General features: G+C 41.7%; 1 protein-coding gene across 1 annotated transcript in view; it reads left to right on the top strand.

Annotated features, from left to right (window-relative positions):
* Window positions 1-585: 585 nt before the first annotated feature.
* Window positions 586-26,301, top strand: part of Ifih1 (interferon induced with helicase C domain 1) — a 52,003-nt gene continuing 26,287 nt past the window's right edge. The window contains 4 exon segments of the mRNA XM_048425580.3: window positions 586-1,344; window positions 7,569-7,737; window positions 13,448-13,594; window positions 25,380-25,484. Of these exon segments, the coding sequence (XP_048281537.3) occupies window positions 898-1,344; window positions 7,569-7,737; window positions 13,448-13,594; window positions 25,380-25,484 (868 nt within the window). The 5' untranslated portion in view covers window positions 586-897.

The raw sequence follows: 26,301 nt of genomic DNA, 5'->3' as shown, positions 1-26,301 counted from the left end.
GGTCAAAGCTGTATAAATATTATACTACCAATCAGAGCAAGAGAAAATAAAGCTGTTTAGTAGAGTTCACGTTTTATACTTACGTTTCAGTTCTGGGAGGAACAAATTAGTTCTTGGGACCCCACTGGGTGTGAAGTTTACCGTTCCTAGGGTGTAGAAGCACCTCTTGGAGTTCCATTCTTCTGGATCCTCCCTCCACCGGTTCCACTCCCACCCGTCGACCCCACAAAGGAGAGTAACTCAATTTTTTTTCCATCAGGGTTTAGGCAATTCTTCATTCCCCTCACCCCCTGCCCTGAGACCTTCCTTGCCCTCTCCTCTACATGGCAACAGAGAAGTGAGTTTGGCCTTGTAAACAACACGCCATGGGGACCACAAAAACTATCCTCAAATAAACATTGCAGAGCATCGCCTGCTTTCTCAACACAGGGGAGAATTCGCTTTCCCTTCCGGTTTCCCACTTTCCCGCGGTGATCTTGACAAAAGTTCTCGCTTAACCGGCTGCGTCTACGGACCTCCTCCTCCCTCACGAAACTAATTCTCTGGCCCGGAAGTTGATTTTGGTGTTCGTAAGGTCCGGAGAAGAGAATCGAAACAGAAACCGATCCTGCAACTTCTGTGACTTGTGGGTGGAACACAGGGCTTAAAGCTCCCTGCCAGGGCGACCAGAGCGCATCAGTCGCAGGGCGAGAGTGGTCCGGAGTCTACACCCACCTGCTGCAGCGCATTCCTGCCCCACCTGCCACCTGCCAGGAACCACCGATCGATCCACCTAAAGCCACCAGTATCTGCAGCTACCAGACAGCATCGACGGGGACCCACCTGTGGATCGTCTGCCCTCCTGCCCTCCCGCCCGCCGGCCGGGGAGACTCCTCTCCCTTTCCCTGAGAACCAAGGATGTCGAACTTCTGTTCTGCAGAGGACAGCTTCCGCAATCTCATCTCAGTCTTCAGGACCAGGTTGAAAAGGTCCTTTCAGGTGGAGCCGGTGCTGGACTACCTGACCTTTCTGAAACCAGAAACCAAAGAGCAGATTCTGAAGCAGGCCGCCACCTGTGGGAACACCAGCGCCGCGGAACTGCTGCTGAGCACCTTGGAGAAGGGGGAGTGGTCGCCGGGCTGGACGCAGACGTTCGTGGTGGCCCTGGAGCAAAGTGGCAGCTCCCTAGCCGCCCGCTACGTCAGACTTAACGATCTCCCCTCTCCCTCCTATGAGACCGCCCATGACGAATGTCTCCACCTGATGACCCTCCTTCAGCCTACCCTGGTAGACAAGCTCCTGATTAACGATGTCTTGGATACTTGCGTGGAGATGGGACTGTTGACAGTTGAGGACCGAAATCGGGTAGGTGTCGCTTTAGATGGAGATGGGTTCATGGAAGATTTTGCAAAACAGGGTTGCTTGTGTGTTTCCCCATAGAGAGTGACCTTTGACTTCTTTGGGCAGACCCGCCCCTTCTTTATGGTTCATGTTCAAAATAACCAACGGAGGGCCGGCCCATTTCACAGATAAGAAAGACCAAGTAAGTTAAAAACAAGTCACTCTTGTCTTGTCTCCCAGGAAGAACAGAAGTGTATCTGCCATCATTATGACTCATTAAGTACAGGTGACATTGAATTTAATGAATTAACCCACATACTTCTTAAAGTAGCCTTTAGCAAACTGTGGCCCCCTTGCTGCATCCAGCCTTCTACTTGTATTTTAAGAACCAACTAAGGAAGCTGGGCGGTGGTTGTGCATGCCTTTAGTCCCAACACTCGGGAGGCAGACACAGGCGGATCTCTGTGACTTCGGGGCCAGCCTGTTCTACAAGAGCTAGTTCTAGGACAGGCTCCAAAGCTACAGAGAAACCCTGTCTCGAAGAACCAGAAGTAAGGGGGGAAAAAAACTAAGGTAATTAGCTGTCTGATTTTTCAATTTTAAGTGTTCATAAGGTTTATTGAAACTCTTTTTCTCATTGCTTTATATACTCTTCTATGACTTATAGCTTTTTTTTTTTTTTTTTTTTTTTTACAGTTGGGTAGAGGTAATATGGCCTATAAAACTAAACTATTATCAGGTCCCCAATGTTCCTCATCCATGTCTTAAATAGTATGCACATCTCATTAAGTCTTGGCCCAAATGAAAAATCATGACATCTCATTTCTCTCTTTTCTTTAATCGAAGTTTCCATATTTTCCAGAATTCAGTCAAGTTCAGAGATAGTCAGCTGACAAACACATGCTACCTACTAGCCTTAGTGTTTCACACCAGTGCAGGGGTAGATGACCTTTTTGGAGTATCATTTTGGAGTATCAACAGGTGACTTAATATAGTGTTAGTAGTTTGTCCAAGAGTGAAGATGTGCCACGTGCTTCATAAATGCTGAACTCTCTGCATCCGCCTTACCCAGTGTTGCAAGTTGAAAGCCTTGTTTGGGGGCTGGAGACACGGCTCAGTGGTTAATAGTGAGTGCTATTCTTGCAGAGGATAGGAATTTAGTTCCCAGTGGCCATGTCAGATGTCATATAGCTGTCTCTAACTTCTGGAGACCCAGGGAATCCCTGGTGCCCATGGTTTCTACCTGAATTACACCCATATGCATGAACTCCACCACCGCTCCCACAGACACATAATTAAAAACAAAATAAAGTGTAATTTAAAGTCATTATTTTGAAAACAGGTGAACAAATGGCCCATTACTGTAAACCAAAGGCTTTATGTACACTGTGCTATGGTTTTGACATTTTCTTCCTTTCATTTTGACTCATTGGTTGTATCTCCATTGTAGACTATGGGCATCTCGCCTATGGGGAGACTTGGCCTTTGGTTACTAATATCAACAGTATTTTGTAGAATCAGCAGCACCGACACCTCCCTCGAGCCAATACACATCCCATTTAGGTGTCCGGTCTCTCTATCATGTCAATTTCTTTAGCTGTTGTTGGTCGCATTTACATCACTTTGTGTATTGAGAACTGACAGGAATGCATTATAGTGGTCCAGCTGGATATGACAAATGTGTACATCACGGCGGCAGAATCTTAATTTGGAAGAAAGTATGCAGCCTCCAAGCCAGCTGGAGATGGGAGATGGCATTTCCAGCCACAGTAGCTGTTAGGAAGTCCAGAAGCAACAGCGTCCAGTCACACCACAAAGCTGTTTGTGTTTGGTGGTACGATGTCCCGAGTGCCAGAGAAGCAGCACTTCTCCTTGTTTACTCTAAATACTTCTGCCTATCAGCGTCACTTTTGTCTTGCCTGGGCTGAACTGCTGCCAGCCACGTTTTATCCAAGTTCTTGATTCTGGCAAGCGCGGAGGCAGCTAGCAGTGATGCAAGGGATTTGACACGGAGAAGACGGGTCATAAAAGGACTTTGGTGCCCTGGCAGCAGCAGTTAAGCGAAAGCAACCCAAACTTTCTCCCAGTTTCACATTTCCAAGGAATCCCAGAGAGAAGAAAGAGCTATCGGTTGAGGTGGAGGAGCAGGGGTGGCCCCACTGGCGTCTGTAATCACTCCTCGTGCCTTATTTTGCCTTGTCAGCAGAAAGAGTAAACTGAAGTCCAATGGGAAGGGAGTGTTACGTTTGGAGGAATCTCTTCTGATCCCAGGGTTATCAAATGTCCGCCTTACAATGACAAGGTGGGATGAACAGTCACAAGAATTTAAAATGGGAAGGTACAGCATGGAGGTCTGTCTTTGCTTTGCTGTATGTGAGATTTGGTTCCCTGGTCCTAGGTTTACCCGAGGAAATGAATGGCACAGTAATTTCTAACCTCACATCAATACCAACTGAGAAATATTAAAGGAAAAGCTTCACAAATGATCCATTATTTTGATATAAAAATTATATTGACTTCAATCACCGCACATTTCACTCTTTAATTTAGGGGTAAAATTTCAGAGATTTAGGCAAATTTCCCACATAAAGACCCACTTCTTAAGGTCTGTGAATTAAATGGATTTGAAAGAGAAACTTTCACCTTGTAAATACCTAGACACTAGCCAGTGCTAGTGTTTTCATAATTTGATTGGCATTTGAGCTTATATGCAAAAAAACCAAACAACAAAGGTAGAAAGAAAAATAAGAAATAAAAAAAATTGAGTTTTAATTTTTTTTAAAGACTTTAAATATGATAAGATGTTGGGAAATAGATGGTTAGTGGGCATTACATTTCCAAACTGAATTTTGGTAATTTCAAAAAGACATCCCAATTTAAGCTTTCCTTAATTAATTAATCAGGGTGGTGCGGGAGAATTGTCTGTATTCTGTCAATCATATTTTAATAAAATGCTGATTGGCCAGGCAGGAAGTATAGGTGGGTCAACCAGACAGGAAGTAGAGGCGGGGCAATGAGACTAGAATAAGGCTACAGAGGAGGAAAGTCCTCTCACCACTGCTGCGCAGAACACCGAAGAGGCAACATGTGAGCTGTCACACTGAGAAAGGTACTGAGCCCATGTGGCTAACATAGATCAGAATAATGGGTTAAGATAAGTTATAAGAACTAATAAGTAGCCTGACCTAATGGGCCAATCAGTTTATAACCTTATGGAGTCCTGTGTGTAATTTCTCTTTGGGATTTGCCGGCTGTTGGGGTATCGGGCGGGACGGAAACCCCAACAAGCCGGCCCTCATGTTACATATCAGGGCTTCTAAAATGATCTATTATTAGTATTATTATTATATATTATTTTTTATTTCTCATAGACTTTCTGAGTTAATCTTTGGCAAAGGCTGAGAAGCAGTCTTGTAGGCATTTTCTATTTGATCTATTTTAATTTTGGCTTCTTACAGACATCTGCCAGCACTAGCTGGCCTCCAGATGATTTGAGAATAAGCACCCCCAAAACATATCTGACTTGCTGACTTCATCATTCTTTCAGAGTGACATCTTTGCCATGTACCGTGCTAATGTGGGAAGACAAGAGAAAAGCCACAGACGCTGCTTACATGGTGTTTATGTTGTAGTGTTAACCAGAGCTAGCGTAAACCAGCCATCCGAGTTTAAGACTCCCGCATTAAAGCTAGGCTCACTAATAATGCAAGAACCATTTTATAGATAATCAAAATAGAATGATCCCTTTTTTTCATTTTCCTCAAGATATAGAGTGGCAGCTTGTGGGGCTCCATCAACACAGATCACAAAAGGGCTCTGAGACAAAAGTGATCACATTTCATATTACAGAATTATAATAGACAGTTATGGGGAGAGACAGGTGCATGTTTTAGCGCTGGCTGACTTCACTAAACACCTGTAGTCTTGGAGGTCATATACCCTTCACCTACATGAAAAACTAAGACCCCGTGTTATCCCAGACAGACACTGAGCCTAGCTTTTTCAATATGAGTTAAACGCCCAACTAAGTTTTTCTCACAGTTATTGTGCTATTAGGTAAATTAGCAAGGACAGGATACTTTGGGGCCAAAAAGTAAAAAGTACAAGTGAACGAGAAAACTTTTGTACTAAACAAAATAATTGTCTTGGAAATTCAGTACTTTATGAAAATTTCTGTGCTTTCTCCACTTACTTCTGCTGAAAAGTTTAGAATAGTCAAGAAGCAAACTGTACTGTTCACAAATTCATCCATTTTTATTCCGTGAATTAGTTTATATGGTATCCACATATGAACCTTTTTTAACTTCACAAGGAAAAATTCCAGTTGGGGGAGGGGATCCTTTTGTGTCTTGCCACAGTTGGAAATTGATATGAACCTCCTGGGAATTAAAGTCCTTGTTCTTATCTGTTGGGACTTAAATATCACTGCCACATTTTAAGCGAGCAGAGTAAGCAAAACACATACATGGACACATATGATCACTTCAACTGATGTACTTTCCAACACCTAAAAGGGAAGATACTAAAAACTGAGAACATTGGTGAAAGAAAAAAAAAGGCAATAGTAGTTTCACATTCAAAAATTAAAAATCCTTGGGAAAAAGTATAGCATCGTGATCCTCAAATGCCCGGGCAAAGAATGTAGGAAATCTCAGATTCTGCAGAAAACCTAAACTTGACAGAGTAACAGTTGAAGGAAATTTGGTTACTAGAATACACATAGAATTTAAAAAAGAATGTTGATTGCAATGCTTTAGTCACTGTCCTGAGAAAATTCTGATTGCTTCTGTCGGACATAAGTTAAAGCGGTTTAAAGAATGGGAGGCGTGGTAGGAAGATGGGGATGTTGAGTTAAAATAAGAATCTGAGATCAGTCCTGTTTGTATTTGTAGCGATTACACTTCTGATTACCAGAAAACAATGAAAAAAAATCTCACAAAGTTCAGAACAGACAAAGATTTTACATCATAAGACTACTACCAAAGTTAGTAAACACTAGGATTGAGCAAGAAGCTGCTTAGAAAATGCTGTGGGGAAGATGGGCTGAAAATGCCTCCAAAGGAATAGGGAAACTAATTTCTTACAATATTGAATGTGCAAAAATTTGGAAAATGTTTTCATTGCAATGATAACTATTGTAAATATTCAATAGGCAGGAAGATAAATCTGTGTCACTAATTACTTAGTTCCAAAGTGGTAACAGTTAAGGAAGAGGCCATGAAATGTTTGATTTCCCTTTTATAAACTTCATGGGTTGAAAGAAAATAGCAAACCCAAAATACAGAGAAAAGAAATGTCTTAAAGTTCTGCTGGACAGAGACAGGGAGACCTGGTGACTCACTGACCAACTAGTCTAGCCAAGTAGCAAGTTTCTAGTTCAGGTAGCTCCTCAAATAGAGAAAAGAAGCTAAGAAGAAAGACAGCAAAGTTTAGCTTCTGACCTTCACACATGCATGCACAGAGAAGCACACAAGTGTACACCCATATCTACACCACACATACACACATACACGTATAGACATACAGACATTCATCTAGACATACACACACAGACATATATACACATACAGTCAGACACATAGATACACACAGACAAACACATAGACACACACAGAGACATCCACATAGACACACAGACACACACAGATACACACAAGTGTATACATAGACACACAGGAGTCCTTAGCACGAATACAGATTGGAGATGCTTTCTCTTGGCTTTGCTCACAGAAGCTCAAGCAACGCATTTATCAATCTCTCAATTAATTAGTATTTCCTTTTTATTAAACGTTTTGTTTTGAAGCTTAGTTTGTGGTGGGAACCACAGAGGAAATGTACCATGCTGTGTGTGTAGAGGTCAGAGGGCAGTTTGTGAGAACTGTTTTTCCCCTGTTACCATGTGGGGGCTGGGAGTGAAACAGCACATGAAACTTAGCAGCAAGTGCCCTTAGCCACCAAGCATCCCTATTAGCCTGACAAGTGCTTCTAGCGACCAAGCAACCCCATCAGCCTCAAAAAAAATTCTCTAAAAAAAAAATTGCATATTTAGAAGAGGATTTGGCTCAATGATCTTTTTTTTCCCTGACAGACTCTGGAATAGCTGCATGGAACACTGCTGTTTTTTTACTGATTGAATATAAGCCTTTGCTTCTATGTATGCCTAACCCCTTGATTTTCCTTTAGGATATTTTCACTTTTCATTGGCTCACAAGGTCTTTCCTCTTCCTTCTTGTCTGTTGGAATACTAGATTTCTGCTGCGGGGAACGCTGGGAACGAGTCGGGCGTGAGGGAATTGCTGAGAACGATCGTGCAGAAGGAAGACTGGTTTTCTACCTTCCTGAACGTTCTTCGCCAAACTGGGAATGAGGCGCTCTGCCAAGAGCTAACAGGTGCCGGCTGCCCGGAAGACGTTGCAGGTACTCCTAATTCTACCAGGAGGAGTTTGTGTGCTGTGTGATTGAGAACTCAATAAAACCTCAAACTGTACTGTCAAACATCAGGGCTTCCAGCGCCGACATGGGAAGAACTGATCTCTGGTTTCCCAAGAGAAAGCCCTTGTGTAGGAAAGACTCGGTTGTGAGACCCTCTCGCTAGCACACTGGGGCGACTGCCAGTCCAGCAGCGATAGCCCATCATCCACACCTGTTTCTGAAAGGAGAAAATCACTTCAAATTTTTATCAAGATTGTTTTGGTTTGGTTTGGCTTTTGAAACAGGGTTTCTCTGGGTAACAGTCCTAGCTGTCCTGGCGCTAGCTCTTGTAGATCAGGCTGGCCTTGAACCCATAGAGATCCGCCGGCCTCAGCCTTCCAAGTGCTGGGATTAAAGGCGTGTGCCACCACTGCCTGGAAATACTTTTAACATTAGAAAGACACAGTTTTGAAATAAAATATATTTTTCATTTATGAATATTATAAAAGGCTTATCCTTTCCAATAAATTTAATTTTTACCTAATAGAAATCTTTTAAGTATTCAATAATAATATTCTAAAATAGTACAATTTTACATAATTCATTTATAAACCTAATTTAAACTCCTCATTGATTTTTTTTCCTTTCATAGTATGTATCCTGTTTCAAAATACCATATGCAGAAAAAGTACAAGTCCGTTATTTAAAAAATTAATTATCACTACTATAATTATTACATGTTTACTTCATTTTTTTCCTTCTGTCTGTTATTCAGTCTTTCAGTGAACCTGCACCAGGTACCATTCTAGGTGATGAGGATGCGGGGTTGCAGGAGACCTGGGCAGTGGACAGTCCCTTTCCTCTGTCCATTCTAGTAAAATGACTCAACCAGTACACGATTTTTTTTGGCCTGGGCTCTGCAAGGTAGAAAGGTGGTATTGAAGAACTGTGGCGGAGTCAGTTAGCCTGCTAGACTGTAAGAGAAACATTTGCTGTGCTTTACTACGTGGTTTATGAAAAGCTTGTACTTTCGCCCAGGTGTTTGAAGTTCTGAAACAGGCAAATATATTTCAGCATATTCATCAGAAGAGACTAATATACCTTTCAAAGTCAGAAAGTAATTCCGTAGTTTCCCACCCACAAAACTCTAATGTGTCTACCAATATTACAAGTGTGGGTTTAATCCATATCTGTATCTATCTGTATCTGTCTATACTGGTTAATCTATGTCATCTCCATCACCTATAATTACATCTAAGAAGACAGAAGCAGAAAGCTAGGTAGAGTAGGAAAGCTCAGCTAGTGCAAATCAGATCATTTTTCCCACGAATTCTTAGAAAGCATGAAAGAATTATGCAATGACGGGAATGAGCTCCGTGGAAACCAGTACGAAGAGGACAACTTCATTCAGATGGCTGCGCAAGGTCATCTTCTATCCTTCCCTCCTCAAATAAATACTACACAGTGTCACATGTTTGAGGTGAGCATAGATGAGGCTCTGAGGGCTTGAAGCTGTTTGTTTTCTTTGGAATATTTTAAGAATTTGAAAGGTGAATCCAACTAGGTTCAAAAAGCAGATCTGGCCGCCGGCTGCTATCTCAAACCTAGCTCAAGAACCCCAACCAACAAACCCATTTTGTTCATCTTCCTTGGCTAAGTATAGTTCTCTTCCCACACCAAAAATCTTCTCTTTGCATCAGAGACCATTGCAAGCAGCAACTGGTCGTCAGACATCAGTGACTGTGGGAGCCCAGCCCCAGCACATGCGTCTGAAACAGGACTCTTGCGCCTAAGGCTCAGGGAACATTGTTGAAGAGGGAGCGTGAAGTTTGTAGGAGCTAGTGGACCAGGAAGTCTGATGTGAGATTGTGTCTCCTAGAAATGACAGGGAAGCTACACCCATGATACCTAAGCAAAACAGACATATTAATGTGGAAGTGGGATGCCACGGACCGGCTCAGAGGAGCCACTCAGACCATGGGGAATCAGGGCGAAGGCACAGGAGAAATCAGGATACGGCGAGGAAAATGACAAACAGACCACTCTCAATGTATTTGAGACATGCTGTTGCAACTTTATTCTTTCAGTGTGAGGCTTTTATACCTTTACAAACAAAGAACTTGGTCAAGGCATACATCATCAGATTATAAAATAGAAAAGATCAGCACAAAGCAGTTTTACAAAGAGAATCTTTGAAGATGCTTTGACATGGGTACAAGGACTTTTGCTCCCTCATATTTTGTTAAGTCAGCCCTTTTTCTTGTTATTAGAGAGGCCACTGTTCTTAAGTTAGGCCATCTTTATCAGCTCATACCAGGTGGCTGGCTGGGTTTAGCTAAGTGACCTTGTGTGTCTGGGTGAGAAAGAAGAAGGCTACTATCTTCCTGGGAAAGTTTTCTGCTAGGAAATTTTAAAGACATGATCTCAACTCTCCTCCCTTCCTGATGCTCAGGTGTTGTTATCAGTCTAGGTTTTCTGGCCACAAGGAAGGCTGCATAGGCCTCCTGTTGAATTGTACTTAAATGTCTGATACTGTTTTCCTGTAGAAGGTTTCTAAGGTTTTTCCTAGTAAAATTAACTCCTTTTGTTCCACATCATTAAGGAATTATCCTAATGATGATTCTGCCAATTCCCAGAACTGGCTACTTCTTTTAAGGCTTTAATGGATAGTGGAGCAGGATTCAAAAATGTCCTCAGCAGTCTTGTTTGTATCCGCAACTGCCTGGAATAGTCTGATCTGTTAGCAATATGCAAGGATCACAAAGAACACACAGACAAGGGAAAAGACACACATTATGGCTCCAAAGACAGCGAAGTCGAGTCAGTACAAATGGCGACTCAGATGGCATTACACCACAACTGATTGCCAAGGGACTGACTGAAACACACAGCTCTGAGAAGCACAGATCCCAATCCTCCGGCAACACCTGCCTGCCCAGTCAGCATTTCTGCTATACTGGCGTGACAGCCGTGGATGTAGCTGTGGGAGGCCTCATGGAGTCCTGCCCCGGACAAAAGATATGAGCAGCTAAGGCTGTGAAGAGAGGGAGAATTTGTCTCTCTCCAGTATGGCACCCCCTAATTTATTGCCTAATATAAAGTAGTCATCTCTGATATCATACACACTCAAGCAAAACAGAAGGGACTCAGCAAGTTTTTAGACGTCACACGAGGCTGGAGTAAGTTAAGATATCAAGGGCTTGGAGATAAAATGGATGTATTTTGCATGCAATGATATATGCTATGAATGAAGGAAGTAGTATAAAATGTTACGGAGGCAATTGTATACCCCTACTACTTCATATATCAGGGCCCTAACCCCCATCATGAGTGTATCTGAAGAGCCTGTCTTCAGGCCCTTTAAATGAGGTCCCAAGGGTGGGCCCTAATCTGCTATGTTGTGGGGTTTTTAGATGAGAAAGTAAAACAGCTGTCTTCCTTCTTATCGCGAGCACAGGGGGAAAGTAGAGTATGCTTAGAAGATGGCTCGATGGGCGTCAGCTGCGCTGGCATCGTCACAGTTGATTTAACTATGTGAAGATCAATTTCCTCTCTCTCAACCACCCAGGCTATGGTATGCTTCCATGGTAGAGGACCCCAGGTTTGGAACTCATATGCTTATATGCTCCTGGCTCTTTGCCTGGACCTTTGGTCAGCTACCAGACCTCCTTGGATTTCACCTTGTCTGTGAAATGGAATAAAAATGTCACTCACCGCCAGGCGGTGGTGGTGCACGCCTTTGATCCCAGCACTCGGGAGGCAGAAGCAGCAGATCTCTATGAGTTTGAGACCAGCCTGGTCTACAAGAGCTAGTTCCAGGACAGGATCCAAAGCTACAGAGAAACCCTGTCTCCAAAAACCAAAAAAAAAAAAAAAAAAAAAAAGTCATCAGCTAGGTTATTTTGAGAAATAAAACATTGAATATATGTAAATAGCTTTGTGGTAAGCGTAAAGTAGGTGGACTATTTTAATCTTTTATTGTTCATTTAATTTTATATGTATTAGTATAAGTCTGTGCACCACTTGCATGCCTGGAGGCCAGAACAAAGCTGCAGAGTTCTGAAGTTACAGACAATTGTGAGCCATCATGTGCGTGCTGAAAATCAAACTTGTGTCCTCTGGAAGAACAACAAGTGTTCTAAACCACTGAGCCGTCTCTCTATCCCCTACCTGTCATAATTTCAAACCTTAGTACCTGTTAAATAAAGACCAAGAAATAGGTCCCCACGGTTGTTGGCTACTCAATGGAACTGACACGTAATTGCTGTTCAGGAATGAGGTTTGTTCATAGAAAAGGTCTCAAGATCATGAGTGGGCCTTGAGGTAGGAGACCATGAGAAGACAGTGTATGGGAAACAGCACACCAGGCTTTAAACAGAAGAGGGGACTTCTCTTTGAACCAGAGAGGGGCTTCATTAAGACGAGTAGCTTGAAGTAAGAATAAAGGAAGAACCTCCCAGAAGAGGATAATGAGCCAGGGAGAGGCTCAGGGAGGAGCAACTTCAGGAAATCCCCTGGCTTCTATAAACTTTCAAGGCTGGTAGGAAGTTCTGCACCCTGTGGTTAGTCTGTGTGCAAGAAGAACTAGCAGCCAGATGTTGTACGGGGAAGGACCCTAAATTAGGTGCTGGTGGAGTAGCCTGCTTTCTTCTGGCCGTGGAATCTGAGATCTTAGAGTGACCAGTGAGTTAAAGGGGCAGGACAGCTATGTCCTAGTTGCTAACTATAAACATTGTCAAATTTAGCTTCATCGAAAGCCACACTAATTTTCTTTAGGAAATTCTCCACGCAAGGCTGGAGAGTTTCCCCCATGCTGTCTTCAGTGGGCCAATCTGAAAAGACACTTTACGAAGTGTATTTAGGACTTCAGACTCTTCTGACAGACTCAAGTTTCACAAGGAATAGAAACTCTTGATTTTCTTAGTTTCCCTCCTCCGTGTGTCCAGCCTTTGAGCATTGCAACATAACTGTTGTCTGTAAAACACGTGCTGAGGACCCTGAAGTGGAGCTACAATGGAAAAAAAAATAGATCGCAAAAAAACCCCCAAAATCTCATCATGTAATAAGTAGGTTTATGAGTTTGTGTTGGAGTGCATTCCTAAGCTCCCTCATGCAGCTGCCTGTACACATGGCTGCAGCCTGGGTGTCCCTGTGTCCTGGAGGCCAAAGAGCATGAAAGGCAAAATGGAAGAGTGGAGAAAATAGAATATTTCATTCAATAAAAAAAAAAATTCCCCCAGGAGCCCAGAACACATGGATTCAGCCTGACATTAAAGCAGATGTACATCGCATGATCCTGGAGGCAGAAACAAAATGGCAAGTAAAAGCTAAAGAAAGCCACCCGCCGGTTTGCATTCTTATTAATTCAGCCTTAAATATAGCTTTCAGCCATCAAGTCAGTGAGTGACTTCCCAGAGACAGTGGTCAGACGGGAAGTCGTCTCACTTGCCGTGTGATTGGATTGGTATTTCATTAGCCTGCCTTTTATATAAAATTTGATTGTTACACAAATGCTCAACTGTGGTCATGATGAAAGGAAAAATATGTTGCCTTGTGTTACCCCGAAGTAGCACGGGCTAGGTCTTTTGAAATGTCAATGTTTGAAAGTATGTGCAGTGTATGCGAAGCAGACCCCGGTTTGCTTTCCAGGACACCAGTGTCGTCTGTACACACCGTGTACGCCCTACCATTTACGTCTAATGCTTACTCTTCACAGAGATGGAGAATTTGTCTCCTGAAAATGGGCCTGAAGTTAATGAGCCCATTCTGAAGGCTCTGGATGAGTCAAGTCTGGAGAAAGAGCCCTGGGACACAGAGAATTCTTCCCCGGAGGTCTCCTTTGCAGACTCTTCTATGGCAGCAGGTACTTGGCACGTTCAGAAGCCCCATGTGTACGAACTATTCCCTCCAGAAGAATCAGAATCAGGTGCATTTACAGCACCAGGAACTATGACACAGGAGATATCTGGACACTGCTATTAATGAGCGTTTTTATTAAAATACTATTTTAGAGAAGGTTAAATTAAAACTGTTACTCTTGGGTTTAAATATTTTTAAAATGGATATAATATTACTATCATGAATAGGAACATATTTTCTTCTAATTTCACTTTCTAAGAAGTGTGTGGTCACATTGTAAGATGTTAACTGACTTTGGTGTGTGCTTATCTTTCGTGGTTTCCAAATTATTCTCCAATACACCAATGATGAAGGTCTACAGGCAGTTAAGGAGAGAGAATTAAAACTCATTACTCATGGATGATCCCCCAACTGGTTATCCAATACCAAGTGGTCAACCTTAAAAACATAGATACAAGCAACATTAAACAGACTCTAAGACTGTACTCATATATTTGTGTGTGTGTGTGTGTGTGTGTGTGTGTGTGTGTGTGTAACAAAAGCAGTTAAAGAATAATGGGCTATGAATTTCAGAGGGAGAGGGGCCAGTTGGAGCAAGAGGAGGGAGGAAATAAGATAGCTTTACTTTGACTTTATAAGAAAAGAGTGCAGTGAAATCCAGACAGATAAACAGTAAGTCATGCTTTTTAAGTACTTCCTACCCTTTGAAACTCGCGAAATTGTGTATCTTCACAATTTCACTTTAAAAAACAGCTGTGTCTAACAAAATTCCTAAAAATGTTCCAGTTTGCCTTTACACCCTGGTCTAAACTAGCCCGCGCTGGCTCTCCTAGCGCACTGTCTCTATTTAAAGAGGTGATGAAGCCGCGCTGCCGAAAGCTTGGGATGCACAGGAACATGCGGTGCGGCCGCCCCTGCCTGCTCCCACCATATACAGTACGGGGACCATTTGGGATGCCTCCTGCCGGTCTTTCTGCATACCTGAGCGCGGAACTGTAGCCTCTGCTGCGCTCATTTCAGGCGCTTCTCTGGCTTTTTACTGACTGAAGAATAGTAACACCATTTGAACACCATTAAACGAGTGTCGACACCGACTGTCTTTCCAAATTACTGCATCATGAGCAATGCCTTTAGAGCCCTCGGCACTTATGTCACGCTCGAATCATTAAAAACGTATATAATTGGAGTTTCTGGGTCCAGCGATTTATGCAACTTTAACACATTTGGTACTTAGTGTCCACTCTCCCTGCAGGAATCGACGCTGATTTACGTGTTCTTCCCACCTAGACGGGTGTCCGTTCCCTAAACCCTTTCTCTAGGAGGCGGTGGCATCATTTACAGCCCCTGCCAGTTCTTTGCAGTAAAAATTGATATTTTGATGTTTGGATATGGATTTGAATTTTTCTGATTTGCACTTTCTTATTTTTGCAAATCCCTCCCTTTTGAGTACATATCACTCTCTATTTTGATGTATTTGTATTTTTCTCCCAGGTCATGTGAATTATTTAAATATATGTGATATCAATCTCATCAATATTTTTTATGACTTGTGTGCTTTTTTTACCCCATTTTAGTATTTAGTTTTTAAACTTGTAATGACTAATATATATTAATTGTGTAAATCAATGAAATTCATTGTGAAATTTCTGTGTATGCACACTGCATTCTTCTCCCTTTCCTGTCCCTAGAAATTCCTTTTTTCAGGGTGTCTGGTTTTCTTTTTTAATTTTCATGTATGCAAAAGAACTTGCGTACTCACCTTTCTGTGTCATAATAATGTGTCTTGCTTTTTTGAAATGCAAAACCTCTGAGGTTTTCCCGGTCAAATGAACCACGGGTTGAGGGGCCTTGTCGAATTATAGAGTTAGCCTTGAGATTCCGCTTTTGTCACCTGCTCACGGCACCTGCTGCATGGGGTTCCAGCCACACGTGCAGCCGCGAGCCTTTAAGGCATAGACTAATGAACCATTTAGACCTAAATACTACAGGCTTGCCTTCTCCGTTAAGGGCGTGGCTGTGCCTCCCTTCAGAAGCCCCAATTCTACAGATAAGCCAAATCTAGATGTGGGGATTCCATGAGTTACCAAACAGTCTTTGTGTGCCACCTGGCATCGCTGGGTGTCACCTGACATTGCTGGGTGTCACTAGCTGCCTTCTAAGTCCACGCTGATAAAAGCTGACATCTGAGCTGAGACTGGGAGGTTAGCCTGCATCTCGAATAGTATCCAGGAGTGTCCTATCAGCATGCAGTCGTCTAGACTGAGTTCCGACGTAGGCAAAATAAAGATTAGAACTTTACATTTCTGTGTTAATTCTTTAATTTAAGGATTAATGTTCTTAAGTTTATCATGGACCCTGTGAGAAAATATAGATCATAATAATGCACTTAGTGAATGGAAAGGCTAGGTTGTTTTCTTCTTGGCTTGTTTTTTCTTTTACTTTTTGATAGCCTTACCTTCCTGCTCATCCTTTCCTGTGAGCCTCTCTGCGTCTCTTTCCTTCCTTCACCTCTTTTACTTAGGACAAACTCACAAGCTTCCTATATGTGCCAGACCTCCTATTCAATCTTCTGCATGCAGTGAGGGGCACAGCAGAACAGATCACAGCCCCCGGAGAGCTTCCCACTCTGTGCTGTCAGTCTCACAATTCACCTTCGGCTAAGCTTACAGTAAGTGCAGTGGAAGGTAATAGCAAAATATTCAAGTTTATGTTCGTGAGAGAGCGTGTGGTGGTATAGTGAGCGGGATGGGCGTCTGGATCCCCATCCAGGGTCTTCTGGTGCCTGAATCTGTGAATAGATAGGGCCTGTCCTTCTGGGCCCTTCCAAGGCAAACACAAGGGGGACATGTACGATGCCTGTGCCTCAGACACAGCAGCTGACATATGGCTCGCGTTATTTCTAGTTTGTGTCCATTTTCTTGCTCTTATGAACCAAGGACTACCAACAACAACAACTTGGGAAGTTCCATTAGCCCAGAGACGTCACATTTATTTCTTTGGTTTTTCATTTTGTGTTTCTCTCGTGCTGGGCAAATGTATCCCGCCCATGGAGTTATTTTGATCCCAGCATTTACTGCTAAATTTAATAGAGGATTTTGCCTGTCTAGTCATTCTTAGAATTAAAAATTAAAATATTTGTGAAAGCATACCTTGGTTTCTGATACATACTTTCATAACAGTATGCACAGCTTATTGACAGAGGCATTGCATTTTTATTTTGTGTTCTAACATGATGGGTTAATATTTCCAGTAGTTGCGAAAGTAACATAAAAAAACCACATTTCTTAATCTACATATTTTTTGTAAACATAGTTTTTTATGTGCAGATGTAAAAGATAAGAGAAGTTAGTTATTTTAGACCAGAATATTCCTTATTATCTTTCTGAACCAGTTTTCTTTTCTCTTTTCTTTCCTTTCCTTCCTTTCTTTCTTTTTTTTAGTTGTTGATTGTTTGTTGTGTTTAAGTCTATCAACTGAGAAGCTTTTACATGAAGATTCTCCAGGAGTTGCTTTTACACCTCATCAATCAACACAGCCTCTCACACTAGACCAATTTTAATGACATTCATCCTTCCTCCTAAGGGTGAAAGAGTAGAATTCTCCGGTGAAAAGTTCTAGAAGGTAGTTTCACCCTCTCAACACGTTTGGGGGTTGGCATTTCTAGTTCTTTACTTATTCCCTGCTCAGAATAGTTTATTTCCAGCTTAAAATGGATAGCACTGGATGGAGTCACACACACATGCACGCACGTGCACAAAATACGTGCACAAAATATGGGGAGGGCACATTGAGGGGAAGGGGACTTTAGCGGAAGCAGGTGAAAGAAATTGGGAGAAATCATAGTGTATTGTATACATGTATGGAGTTCTCACAAATAAAGAAACATGTTTAAAAGAGAGGGTCTCCCCCTCCTTGAAATGCAGTTAATTAATTAAGCCAAAGGTTTTTTTGTTTGGTTGTTTGTTTTTAGCTTTATTTTTCCTAAATTAACACAGCAGCTTCTGACAGCAACTGCATTGCATGTTGGAACTGCCCTTGTGGTTGTAACGGTAGATATGGCACTTCTGACTGCTGACTAGGACCTTTCTGATTTCTGGCCATTTTAGAGCAAGAAAATATGACAGAATTTTGATATTCCCTAGATCATACTTACATGGAAGAGTCCAAAGTATCTTAAACAATTCCATGGATTATTTTAATTCTGTACACTTAGAGAAAAATTAAGGAGTCATTTCTAAATATCTGTTACTGCTTTATCAAAACAAGTGAGTAGTTACTTGTTTGGTTTTTTGAGACAGGGTTTCTCTGTGGCTTTTTGAGCCTGTCGTGGAGCTAGCTCTTGTACACCAGGCTGGCCTCAAACTCACAGAGATCCACCTGCCTCTACCTCCCGAGTGCTGGGATTAAAGGCGTGTGCCACCACTGCCCTGCTTGAGTAGTGACTTTTTGCACCGAGTGTTTTATTATCATATTTTAGAAAGCAAAGTACTATGGTAAAATAAAAGTATAGTAAATGAGATTTCAAGCTAAGAAAATGCTGTTGAGTTTGGGAGAAACAATCCTATGTGGCACCGAACCATAAGCTCTGCTGCTTCTCTAAGGGATAAGGGATCCATCCGAGAGCCTTGTTTGGACTAGAAATGCAAGTACCTCAGGACGGTCAGCAGAGGGCGCTTTGACATTTATAAAGAGAAAGGGTCTCTCTGTTCCTGTGTGGAAAATTATAATGTAACTAGCGTGCCATGTGTGAATACACAGTGCGCATGACCCAGAACGCATGTGTATATTTTGATTTATATATTCGTTCACGTGAAGATTTTAAAATTCCACCCCAGCTAATGAGCTCACCAACCTGCTTGTTTTCAGACTGTAATACCTTCTTTTTCATTCCCCCATATGTTCAGCTCCTTAGGTTTATCCGGTGACATTATGCTTTGGAATATATTGTGGATATATTTTGCATAGATCATGTTCTGTAGGAGGGCTTTAAAAATTGACCTTTATAAAACAGCGTCTTTCTCCCTGGTCCAATCTGTCACAGTGCTTTGTTATTGTTGTTGTTGTCTTGTTTTTCCTTTTTATAGACGAAAGTCCAATCTTGGGTTTGGTCTATGCTTATTTCTGTGAAAGTGTCACAAAATTTATCCTTGCACTTAAGGATCAAAATAATGTTCCCTATCACTATCCCGTAGAAAAATCTAGTGGTGTTTAGGATCTCTGGAAATAAATGCCACAGCATTTGACACTAAAGGAAGAGCCTCACTGTGGCAGTATATTGCTTTTTCAGAATTGGCCCAAATTAAGGGAGCCATCCTTTGTATTTTCCTAAATTTAGTTATCATTGACTGTTAAGAAACCACAATGCTATTGGGGTCATTTAAGGGTAGATAGGAATATGGAGAGAGAGGAAGGAGAGGGGAAGAAATAGGAGTGTTATGGGACTGGTGCTTCTAAAGGACTTGTTCTTTTCAAACTCAGCGTGCTAGGTGACGCACAACTGCACAGCAACCTTAACGGGGCTATCAGCCAGTTACTCCCACTTCAAGGGCAAGGCCATGAGTGTTTTCTCAGAAAGAAAAGCCTCCAGTGTGTAGCTGACATAGGCTGGATTAATTCCCATGCCAGTTTATAACTGCAAATTTAAAACTTTAGCCGAGTTGTAACAAAGTGATGATTTTTTACATTTTACTTGGGTTACTAGCCCCTGCCTTCTCTGTTCTGAAGCGTGCACCAGGGCTAAAAGCTCAAAGAGCAGGAAGAAAACAGTGAGTTGGTGAGGTCACATTGCTGGGGAGCCAAGCACCAAGGGGCTGCGTTTTTATTTGAAAGTCATATGATCTAGATACGGAAGCGTGTATTACATGCTCCCAAAGAAACAGTGATCTATAGAAAAGCAACGCAAAAAAGAAAAGCCCCAAGATCTCGGTATTACGCAGAAGACATACGGACAGGGGTGACTGACAACGTAGCAGACTGGGTGAATACCACAATTAAAGAGGTCACCAGAAATCTCAAAGTGTGTCAGAACATGTGACGAGGGAGGATTCGGGAGGACTGTCGCGGGAGGTTAAGACCTTGAAGGCCGAGGAGAGCTCATGAGTTTCACTGAGTAATTTCTCCAGTTGCTCCTCCCACGGCGAAAACTCACTTAAAATTAACGATCCCTTGCCTGGATATTTAGAAAATATCACTATAACGCCTGCCTGACCTTTTCCGAGAGTGGTCGTAAGAAATTACCAGGGGCATCATACCGACAGCTTGGCATTGCCCATCGTGAGATGATCTAAACCGCGGAAGCTGGCAATCTCTTTAATCCCCGCTAAGACTGTGCTGCTGAACTTTACCTGTGAAGCCTTAAGTGCATCTCCTCATGTCCTCTCCTTATGTCTGGTTGGGGTTGCTTAACTCCTTCAGCCTTTCTGACAGGCACCCATGAACTAAAAAGGTTTCCAATTCATGCCCTTCTGTCTTACATTCCCTAGTCCTTGTTAATGTCAAGGTGTCTAGTGTGGTCATAAAGATCATTAGTTGTGATTGACTCCACTCTAGAACATTCTACCTTCATCATTTATCGACAGGAACAAGCCCTTCTGGTGGGTATAAGTCGCTCTCACGACCCTGTATTTTTATAACTCCTTTCCGTGTGCGGACCCCAGAGCAAAGGATAATACAATTGAAGCCAGCATCATTACGCATGATTCAAATTTAATTCTAGCTGAAATATTTCAGCACAAAAATTTTCTATAAACAGGAGCAGAGGCGCTCCACGGATGGCCATGTGGGCCTGTGGTTCTAAGAGAGAATTTTTTTTTTCCCTTTGGGGAACTCATTTCCTAGAAGCTTGGATCCAGGAGAGAATATGCAAGGTGGGTGGAGGTGGCTTCTCTCCATTCTGCGGGAACACATGTTCCCTGGCACACGGAGCGAACTATGACAGACCAAAATGTGAGCGTGTGTGTAGATCCATATACATAGAGCTGAAAATAAAAGTAATCTATTTCCTCTCAAAGAAAAGATGGTTATTTCTAAAGAAAATAAAATATGTATTATTAGTAATACGAAAGTAAGCACATTTTGGGGGTCCGTGCAGTCTTGCGTATGTGCTAATATGAGGACATGCTTCAAGCTTTAGGGATAGTCTTTGGCAAGAGGATTAGGAAACTGGACGGAAGGCGGGTATGATGTTCAAGTCCACAGCGAGGTCATAGATAAGACTACTATGGAAGGCTAAATTCGGTGAGGCGTAGACCCTGTCCCCATCAACTCCCAGAAGAAAATAGGGGAAATTGTTCTTCTGGTACCTGGAGGTCCTTTTCGCTGCCCGTGTTTCCTGTCGGAATGTAAACCCACTTTTCATCACGGAGAAGCTGTGCCAGGCTGCGGCAAGGATGAAAAGATGAAAGTTTCTAGGCTAGGAGAAAGTCTACCTGGGGGTAAACAGGAAGCAAAGTTGTGTTTTACCTAAGGAAGCCCAGCTCCTTGAAGAAAATTCAGTATTATTTGTTCATTGCTTGCTATACCAGAACATTCCAGCAGAGGGCAGACGTTACATTAAAATGAGTCTAAACTCACCAACCCCCCCCCCCCCCCCCCCCGTTGTCGCTTTCAGTATTTTATTGTAAAATTTCTGGTTTCTAAACGATTTGAAAATATTTTTAAAGTATGTAAGGTATATAATACGTTAAAAATACAAAATTTCTTAGATTCCAGTTAATATTTTTGACTATTACCGAAATATTCAAAATGTGTTTCCAAAATCAAGAGATTTTGCCCCCCATAATTTACAGCCTTCTTTTAGAGATTCACTATCATTGTAAGCAAAGCTGTTGTTTTTTCCTCTTATTTGTGAAACTATTACTCTTTAACTTTTAATTTTGAAAATCCATTATATCTCTTAATTTAACAAGTATAATTTTCTTTGGTTCCAATAAGTTTGATACATACAGTTATATTAATAGAAATGACTTCATTTTCAAATTTATTTCATCGCTGGTTTTGATAATTCCCTTAGGGAAAAAAATGACACATGTAAAAGTTAATTAAACATATTTTACAGCATGACTCCAGTGTCCAGTACAGCTCTGCAAGAGTTTGGATTTACTTCTCTACAAAACTCTTTTTTTTTCTGATTTAAAAGGATCATTCGTACAATAAGCTTAAAAACTATAGGAGCTACTATCTACATTTTTAAATAAGAGCAAGGCACCTGGGAGTAGTGTCTGAATTCGGATGCGGGCACCTCGCTGGGCTCCAAAGCCTGTGTTCTCGGCATGGCAAAGCTCTGCCTTCTCTGTTCCTTGAAAAGCGCACATGACTTCCAATATGAGAACCTCCCAGACCGCCATGTTTGAAGAGTACAAAGACAAAAACAGGAGAATCCTGAAAATCAGTTGTAGTAATTCAATGTTTGGTATATAAACTCAAAAATTGTTTGTTTGTTTTTCTTTTGAGAAACAACACATTTCTTGATAATGCTTTTCTGGAGAGGCGTGCGCACACTCGTGTGTGTGTGTGTGTGTGTGTGTGTGTGTTCGAGAGAGATTTTCTTTTTTTTTAATTTAGGCAGAAAACCTGCAGGGTAGGCAGTTTCATGGTTATTGGAGAGATATTATTTTCTTTATTATTCAGTTTATTTCTTTTAATACTTCTATTTCAATGAAAGAACAATAAAAGCATCAAAGCAAAGCATGCTCTTTAGGAAACTCTTCGTGAGGCTGTGAGGATTTATCATTTGAAGATCCACTTCAAGTGACACAAGCACGGGGCCCTGTGCCCTCCCTGTCACTGCTGCAATCATCTCTAACAGAGTTACTGTAACTGATTTGGTGCGGCGGTGACAGAAGTGTCCCTTCTTCATATGTGTGCAAGATGCGTGTGGATGGGTGAGGCGGAAGTTTGTGTCTATCCGTGAGTCAGAAATATTAGCGAAGTGCAAACATCTCTCCAACTTGTTTCTTGGAATATACAATGTTTTAATTTTTATGGAGAATTTGACATTACAAGGAAAATGACTTTCCAAAGTGAGTTTCACTTCATTTAGCACCAAGGTTGCAGAGTTTCCAAAGCTTCACGTAAATCATGGTCCATGCTTGATGTTGGTAAAAAGCGGTGAGATGCTGGGTGATGTGGGTGAATTGTTTAACCTCTCTGAATATCGGTTTCTCACCTATAAAACTGAGTTGATCATGGGTGTGGCTACTGCAGAAGGTGATGATATATTACAATTTGCGTTATATCTGGAAATGCTCTGCACTCAATGTTCTTCTTGTGAAATCCACAGTACCCAAATAATGAAATCAATTGATCACACTCTGCATTTGGTATTAGCATTATTATCAGTAAATTATATGTACATACTGTGTAAATCCTCCACCCCAAACTGATGTATGCTAGATCAAAGCTGGGGGAAATCTTGACTCTGCATATACTAAGAGTCATTTTAAGATTCTTGTTTAATTGCTGATGATTAGAAAAAGAAATGGAAAATCAAATATTAATCCATTTCTACTACACTCACGGGAAAATTTGATGGTAACAATATTCAATTTCTACATTGTATATATTGGCATTTTCCCAGCCAATTTAGTATACTCTTCAACTCCCAATTCTGCATTTAAAATAACAAATGGAGAGTATGTCGAAATTTACTTTTTTGCCACAGAAATCTTGGCCTCTATGTCTAGAACTGGAATTATCTTCGCAATGACATTTTCCCATCTCATTTTACACCTTGCCTTTTCCTTACAAATCATATTCTCTTTTCATCAGTACATCTGCCCAAACGCTCTCCGACTTGACAGTTCTATCCCACACTCGCCTCTGAGCTTCTAACAAGACATACCTCTGGGAATTGCAAAGTGCCATATTTAAAATCTCTCTCTGAGATAACCAGGTTTTCCCGTGTGATCATGAGGGATTCCTCAGATCTGAGCTCCAGAGCTAATCTATGACAACTGATAAGCCCAGTATTTTCACATTAGTGTGTTTGTGTTGCGCTAATATACTTAAACAGTATGTGTGTCCGTGGTGTGTTTTTGTGCAACTCTTTTCTCAGCTTCTGATTGATTTTTTAAGCACAGTGTCTTAAATGTTTGATAGATAGCTTGGGCTAAAAGTACCTGATAACTGTCCAACCTAAATGGACTTAATCAAATTGTAGGGAGATACCTTACATGTCAAGGACATATTTCATAGGGACAAGAGTCCGCAGTAAAAAGCAAGAAATTATTGATGCACACCCAGCATGGATGACTCTCAGATAGTGCCGTCTATGTTGAGGGAGGGTTGCATGCTGCATGAATCCACTTATGGCATTCTGGAAAGAGTAGAGTCGTGATGCCCAAAACCAGATCAGTGATCACCAGGGGACAGCCAGAAGGCACTGGTGGCAAAGAAACTTGTTCTTGAGGGGACTTGTAAGGTGATAAGGACATCCTCATTGTAGTAGTAGTTACTGGAAACATTTGTCAAACTCACTAACCACAGAAGAGTAACCTTCATGCTGACGGATGTTCATCTGACTCAGTTCATTTGACCCACTTCAAAGAAAGGACACACTAATCACTTTGAGCTGTACATGCTCCTTCTCAAGTTGTGCTAACACACAATGGGCTTGTTTTCCTCGATTTCTATTTCAGTGCTAACAAATGTGGCACTGATCGTTTTAAATAACTGACAGGTATCTTGATATGGCTTATTAGTGTTTCCAGAGCTCTCCGAAGAAATGAAAATCGCCTAACCAGTTATAAATATTATGAAATATAGTTAATTATAAGAACATGATGAGATGGGATGCCTGCCCTAATATGATACCCAATCGTTTGATTTTCATTTCAATTAAGCTCTCCTGCCAGTAGGTCATTGTGTCTAGTATTGCATAGTAGTTATCAAATTGAAAAAGGCAAATGCCACCACAGTCATTTGACATAATAGAAGCTAGGGTCAGTCCAACCTGAACACAAACAAGTTCCACAGATCCTTCTGATTCCAAGTCAGCTCCCAGAAATCCTGTGCCCTGACATCTCCCAGTTTAATGTTTGTTCTGATCCTTGATGATGGTATTGCCTACGTCTTTGTAGATAAACGATGAGAAAGAAGAAGGTTGTCAAAATGGAATGACCTGACTCCTGACAGCAGCCCTGGGATTCAGTGAAGGGCATACACTTGCCATTCATACTCTGGGTAGATGGCGACTTCATATAATTATAGTAAAGAGAAACATTTCCAGACTCTCAGACTCTAGCGAATGTAATGCCAAACGTCAGTCATACTCTCTTGGAGAAGATTCTTTTAGAGATTTTAAATTCATGTTTATTTATCTCTGAAATGTTAATTTCATAACTGGTCAGTGGGCCCGCATGCTTCATTAAATTCTACCCTTTGCGCCTGCCACTGCCATTATACACAAAACAGCCCCATGGTCTCTGTAATAATTTGTGTTTAAAAGCCGCTATTAAGCTTAGGGTTTCTTTCCAGGGGAGAAAATTTATGTGTACAGGTAAGATACATAATTCAAATCACAAATGTGCAGGAACTCACATTTACTTTCCTGTTGGGTGTTACTGTAGGTAGCTTTTGCGGATTTGAGTCATTCCCGGCAGCTGCTCATCCATAGTGGAATGTTTTCAGTGTAGCCCGTGTGAAACTCTTACCTTTGATTCATGCTTGCTTGGGTGTGCCTTCCCTCCTTGCGTTGAACTGTATGTACTGCGTGCTGTAGAGGTGTGCAGTTAAAATACGTTTATTCTAGGAAATATTTTTTAAATATTTTAAAATGTTTTCCTTTACAGAATCAGACACAAGTTTGGCAGAAGGAAGTGTCAGCTGCTTAGATGAAAGTCTTGGACATAACAGCAACATGGGCAGTGATTCAGGCATCATGGGAAGAGATTCAGGTACTGCCTCAGTGTTGTGCAAACCTGGGAAAGTGTGAAATAAGACACCATATAGTGGGATGCACGGGGGCTGTTCATAGCCTCCCTAATGGATTGATGCAATTAAAGCAATTTTGTTTTCAATAGCGAGTCATGCTGGAACTTTGCCATTTACTTTCTTTGACAGTATAACTTGCTCAAGTCTTACAAGGAAATTCTGATTTTGATCTAGTGGATGCCTTCTTGGTCAGGCATAAGCCACGTTGCATAGACTCATGTCTTCTCTCCTTTCCTGAGATCTGTTTCAGCTAATTTAACGGTGCTTACGGTGCTTAAATTCTTTGTACGGTTTGGTTTATTTACCCCCTTCCCCGGTTATTTTTCATTTTAAAATGTTCTAAGGCAGACAATTAATCCTTCCCCCAGGTGCAATGTGACTACAGATCATAAGTAGGGTGCCTCTGAAAACAAGAATCTTGCAATCACACATAGAGCTAAGTTAGTTCTGATTCGGCTGCCATAGCCGCAGAGCATAGATGGTGTTTTGATCTCTAAATGAAAGCTGGGCTAGATATCTCCCATACTGTTCTCCGTATTGGCTGCCTCTCGCTCCTGCAGGAAGCGAGAATGCCTGCTTCCAGTGCCCCCCAGTTTATCAGTACCTCCCCTTATTAGACTTCCTAACTTGTCAGTTTGATTGATCCAAATTATCCTGTGCTCTCTCTTGAATGTGTGATTATAAGGAGTTGGAGGGGGACCATCTTTCAACTGTGGCTAAGAAGTTACTGGTGTCTGCTGTCCACCTTTCTGTGTTTGCCTCAAAGTTTGAAAAGATGCG

The sequence above is a fragment of the Myodes glareolus genome, chromosome 21, assembly GCF_982192425.1.
Source record: "Myodes glareolus chromosome 21, mMyoGla1.1, whole genome shotgun sequence".
Lineage (NCBI taxonomy): Eukaryota > Metazoa > Chordata > Mammalia > Rodentia > Cricetidae > Myodes > Myodes glareolus.
This window is presented reverse-complemented; position numbering and strand designations above follow the sequence as displayed.